At 33.4% G+C, this 6000-nt stretch overlaps 1 protein-coding gene across 1 annotated transcript in view; it reads left to right on the top strand.

Moving 5' to 3' along the window:
* The first annotated feature begins 1520 nt into the window (after positions 1-1520).
* Positions 1521-6000, top strand: part of HABP2 (hyaluronan binding protein 2) — a 31161-nt gene continuing 26681 nt past the window's right edge. Inside the window, exon 1 of the mRNA XM_026704802.2 lies at positions 1521-1617. Coding sequence (XP_026560587.1) covers positions 1552-1617 — 66 coding nt within the window. The 5' untranslated portion in view covers positions 1521-1551. The remainder of the gene's footprint in view (positions 1618-6000) is intronic.

The following is a 6000-nucleotide window of genomic DNA, read 5'->3' as shown; positions in this document are numbered from 1 at the left end:
TTTCATTTCTTACCTAGTCTAAATAGAGATTGTTAGGTAGGTAAGTTCCTAAACATTTTCTCCTAGGTGGGTTGTTAAGAATGGTCTCCTTGATGAACCTCTAATGTTGTCTTGATCTTCCTGGGAACTGAGCTCCTGGACAAGTCTCATTGTGTTGGTATCCAAATTGGGCCTTTATTAAATTAGCATCCGGATCCAACAAAAGAATGGCAGACAAAGCTAAGACTTGGAGTTGACAAAAGAACCTCTCATTTTTACATGATTGGTGTACCAGAGAAGCTAAAATGGATATTTGGAAAACACAACATATCTGTGTTCTTCAAACCCACCAGCACACTGAGACAGAGCTTTATCTACCCAAAAGATTAAAAAATAAGAAGAGTAATGAAATTCATACAATTCACTGCAATGATGAGTCTTCAGAGCTCTGCACTGGGGAAACCAAACAGCCTTTAATACAAGACAATGACCCAACACAGAAGAAACAACACCACAGGACCAGCAGTACACCTTTATTTAAAAGAAAAGGGACACTCTTTTGAGGATAACAATGTTCACATTTTGGATAGGGAAACAGATAATTTGAGAGAGGAGTGAAGGAATCCATTTATGCCAAAATGGAAATCCTTCCCTCAATAGAAGTGGAGGCTTCAGACACAACCTGTCCCCTGTTTTTTATGCTGCTCTTGCATCAGTCCCAAGGAAAATCAAGACTGCTTCACAGATTCATGAGCAAGGTCACACTTAACAACCCACCTAGGAGAAAAAGATTTAGGAACAACAACTCTTAATGTCTCTTTGCACCTACTCACCTAAAGTGTCTATTCAGATTAGATGACAAATGTCCTAGTGGACATTTAGAGGATCCCCCTAATGAACTTGTCCAGACTGAAGAAGCTATTTGGATAAGCAACTAAATGTTTCAAACCAAAAAGAAAATAAGTCCAGTTGACATGACACAACTTCCAGACACCTCTCTACCTAGATGATTGAGAATCTTCATCAACATATTATTCCAAAATGAATTATGTAATGTACCACCATAAAGTTCTTCAGGGAATGAAAGCAACCAAAGAACAAATGTCCATCATTTAAATTGGTGGTATTAGTATAGTATTTCTCTTTCTTCAATAATTGTGTTAAATGTCTAAACAAAAGGGCAGGATATACAAGTCTCAAAGTAACAAACCATCTAATTTAAGCAGTACTCACTTTTGATTAAACTGCACCTAACCATAATATAATGATTAACCAATGAACAGCATTGATCCAAATATATCTCACATTTTAGAAGCCAGTTTACTAAAAGCGATATCACAAATAAGTTAGATAAGTATGGCAACTCTTTTCCTTAGCATAGGCCCCAGAAAAGACTTCTTAGAAGAAAACTTTCTATGCCAGTTGTACTTGCTAGTCCAGTGAGATCAAAATTGAAAGTGTGGTTAATGATTTGCAAAACCTGTTATTTAACAATTTAGGTTGAGAAACAGGAAAAAATAGATACAAGAAAAAGCATATTCACAAACAGGAAGAAATCTGTTTAAAATAAGAATGGTTAATTGGTTTGTCTATTTGTCACTTCTCTCTCTTGTCTTTCTTGGAAATACTCCTGTTTCAGTAAGTATATTTATTTCAATGCCTTATTTAAAAGAGATTGATGAATTAATGTCATGCCCATATCAGACAACATTATGTTCTACTACTATATTGGAAATGCAGTAGCATTAGCACTGGAAATATTCTATCAGTAATCAGGAAATATATGCAATCTAGATCTTTAAAGATTTCAGATTTATTAATGTTTTGTTGAAAATAAATGTTAGTTAATCTAAAGGGGGAATGAAAAGCAACCTTTGGAAAAGAGACAAGGCATTCCATCAAATAAAATCAATAAACAAATATTCAGCATTCCTTTTATATCTTCCTTCCCTTTCATATTTGTTTTCTTCTTCACAAAAATAGATGAAAATATTTATTTCATTAATCAATTTCTTACAAGCAAACGTTGGCTTGCACTGAAGTAATAGGATGAGATTTTTGAATTTTTCTAGACCATTGTAGAATATTGTATACTTAACGTAATTCTAACAGGGTCTATCATTCATGGGAAAATTGTAAAAAAATTCCATCAATCAAAATATATTTTATATAGAATATAAAGAAAAACTATTTTCTTAAGCATTGATGAAATGCAAAAGCAGGAACATTTTTTAATAAAATAAATACATTTCTTTTTGTTTTAACTGAACTGATCAAAATTTCTTAAAATAAATTCTGGAAGAAAGAATAGCAAGCATTCTGTGAGCTGATTATATTATTTGCCTCCGATGTTTCATTCCAAAATGAATTGCCAATTCAAATATTAAGTTATTAATAAAACTGTGATTCGTATGCATATTTGTGCATTTGTACTCTGTATGTGTTGAGAGAGCTAATGTTGTTATACTTACCCTCCTGAATGTGAGTACGCTGTACTACCCATGTTGAGGAGGATAAATATAACAACATTAGATCCCCCACTCTTTGTTTTGTATAATGGTTGAAATAGATTACAGCTGCAGACACCAGTCCATTAATCGAATACTCTTAAATACCTCTTAAAATAATTTATCAAAAATACAAAAGGAAGTAAAAATTGTAGCCCAAGCAGTTATATGTTAGTATATATTCCTTACATTAATTATTATTTAACTATTAACTAATAAGGGCAAATTACAGATACCATCATTTTTCTTTCATCAAATATAGCAGTTTCTCCTTCCAGATTTTGCAACCATCTTTGTTCTCTTCAGTTAATGAAAGGAAATGAAGCTATAATTTTTGGCCCTACCTGGAACAGTCTCTAAAATGGAAGGTGTAAGTTGCAAACAGAAGTCTGTAATAAAAAGAGCAAGGCAATACCTAAGCATTGTCACTTCCTCCCTTGAGCCATGGCTTACACATTCTGCAAATTCAAGTAGCAATTAGTTCTCAGGGGAAACAACTGAAAATTACCACCTCACAAGGGTTTGGGTTTCTTTTGTAAAACTAAAATAAGGGAAGACACTTATTTTATGTGCATATGTACTACCATGAACTCCCAAGAGGACAGAAATATATGGTAGCCATAAATAATATAATACAATATAATTATACAGATTCCATGATGGCTACTACTTACTTATATGAAAATCATACCCACATTGCTTTTTGTACCAGTATCTGGAGGTCCACAAGACTGTAAATGAATTCCTCATTTTGTACTGCAGTTCTTCAAAGTGTGTACAAAATGTATGCATTGAGGGAAATACTGTATTGTTATGGGGGATCATAATGAAAATATGTTTATCAGAAAATTTGAACATGTATGTACAATGTATGTATGTAAAATGTAATGTATAAAATATGCACAGGTTATATACTGCAAATGGTCTGTTTTTCAAACAAACAAAATACATGAAATATATTGTTAGATTATATTAATCTATGACAAACATATTTTTCTGGGGATGTCTTTAAAAAATATGAATAGATGCCAAAATAGAAGGGAATGAACCTGTGGCTAGAAATGATAGAGAGTGAAATAAAAACATGTACTTTTTATGTTGGGACAATGCATACATTTGACATTCGGTATTTAATGTAAATCCGGAAGCTTCTTCTAGTAAAAGTTACATCACAGAAATCTGACTTTAAATAACTAAAAATGAGGCATTGTTGAGATAAATTAGGAGGAACATATAAATGTAGGCTTCACCCAATTTTAATAAGAACTAGGACCTGAATCAAAGACATATTTTTGAGTGGAACTACATAATAATTGGATATAGACACATATTAAATAATATATTAAAGTTAAAATTATTATTTTAAAAAAAATTGCATGAGCTTCAAGCATCTGTTGTGTACATCTTTTGTTGTGTTGCATTGTAACCTTCAGCCTCCAGAGAGAAAAAGCAAGTTGCCAATTCAGCATTATTCATTGATCAAGGGAACCCCACATGCTCTTTTTTACAGGACAGGCAAGGGTGTGCCTGAAGCTACAGGATTGCAAAATGTCTTAGCTAGATGCATTACCAAATGTTGAAATGATCTCTTATAGAAGGGAAATTCCTTTCTGACCCCTGAAGGCATTCAGCATATGCCCTGAAGCGTGAGAGTTCTCTTACAGCTAAGTTTCTTCTTAATGGGTTTCCATAAGCTTTAACTCGAACTATGTAGCCTATGTTCTCAGCACAGACAGCAAAATGTTTGATAATGGAAAAATCTTGTGTCAGATTCATAGGAAGGTCTGCCTTGTGAAACTGACTGAAGAGGCTTTGTTGTTCCTGTCTTGAAATCAGTTCTATTCTGAAGAAGAAACCAAGTGTGCGTGTTCTCACTATCACATGAGATAAATGGAGAACTTCAGAATGCTGCATGAGACAGAATTTCAGATTTAGCAGTGATACTACTCATAGGAATATTGAACTCATTTCACTTTGGCTTAAACTTCATATTCTTCATGGAGGGTGGGAGTCACTAAACCTTAAACTTGTAGCACGTCAGAAGAAAGTGAATGCTTGAAATTCTAGGGTTTGAAATTAAAAATTGCAAACAGAGAGTTTTATGGTTGTTTAACCAGAGTTGGTGTCACTTGCAAACTTCTTTTGAAATCATCAAGCAAAAAATGTGCATCTAAGTAGGTAGCAAATTGTGGAGAAAAGATGGGGAAGTATCATTTGAACTCCAAGCCAAAACAAATGGGAAATTAATCCTTTCTTGATCCTTTCATCACGTGGCTCCTGGTTGCATTTAGATTCATATTTCCATAACCTAGTGGTTTTCTCATGTACTGTTCACTCCTGGATTTTCCCCCCAGAGATAAATTCTTAGATCTCTTAATTCAACAATTGAAAAGAAGTCACAATTTTCTTCTACTATTTTCACTCTCTTATAAATCTTCTTGCTATGGTGTATACTAGGATCTCTGATCAACTACAGCAAGGGGAGAAAAAAGGACTGGGGAGAATACTGATTGAAGAAACTGCATCTGCCTTATCTTCTGCTTCATCTGGAGGCTTAAGGAATATTTATGCTGCTCAGGTCTGAATCCATCAATTCTAGGCTTGGAAAATCTTACAAATATGCCTCCATTAGAGAAAATGAATCTATCAAAGATGGAGAGAGAAAGAGAGAGAGAAAGAGAGAGAGAGAGAGAGAGAAAGAGAGAGAGAGAGGATGCTATTATTTATATGCAGAGTTGCTATTTTAATTCACTGGTGCTATAAGGAATAGGGTGAAACCAAAAGATCAACAGATAAATTATTGAATACAGTCTCCTGTAATTGTTTCATTTTCAAGTATTTTCTGACAGCCCAAATTTATGTACATAAAAGGATTAATACATTGATTTGTATATATAATAGATACAAATAAACAAATATGGGTTTTTAAGCAAATTTTTAAGTATAAAATTGCCACTTTAAGTTGTTTTCTGTCTTCCAATATTTTAGGAGGTTTTTTTTTTCAATTTTTTGCTAACAATAAGAAGAAAGTTATTCGTTTCTTTTCCTATTTTCATAGGGTAGAGGTAGATACCACAAACCATATTTTATTTCTGTAGTATAGTTTTGTAAGAACAAAAGTAGATACAATTTCAAAACAATCAAACTAACATAATTATATATAATTGCACTTCAGTAAAAATTGGATAGCAAAAAAGCAGACATTCATGGGCCAATTTCTGCAAAGTTTTCATTGTAAGTGTTCTGGAGAATCACTGTTCCAAAACAAAGCAATTTCACCTAAAAGAATAATCCTCTATTTCTAAACTTCAAGTTTGACTGATGTGCTACAGATTTTCAATTGGAAATCATAACCTAAATCAACCCCTAAATCAACACAGGTGCTACTGCCAGCAGAGACAAGAAGCGTATTCTTAAGATAGTCAAAAATGCCAGCAAGGACTGTGATGTTGATGCTGTTATACATCTTGGTACAAATAATCTGTCCCAGAAGGATGTACTTTCAGTTCAGAAA

The sequence above is a fragment of the Pseudonaja textilis genome, chromosome 4 (genome assembly GCF_049901715.1).
Source record: "Pseudonaja textilis isolate UNSWEBS1 chromosome 4, rPseTex1.2, whole genome shotgun sequence".
Lineage (NCBI taxonomy): Eukaryota > Metazoa > Chordata > Lepidosauria > Squamata > Elapidae > Pseudonaja > Pseudonaja textilis.
This window is presented reverse-complemented; position numbering and strand designations above follow the sequence as displayed.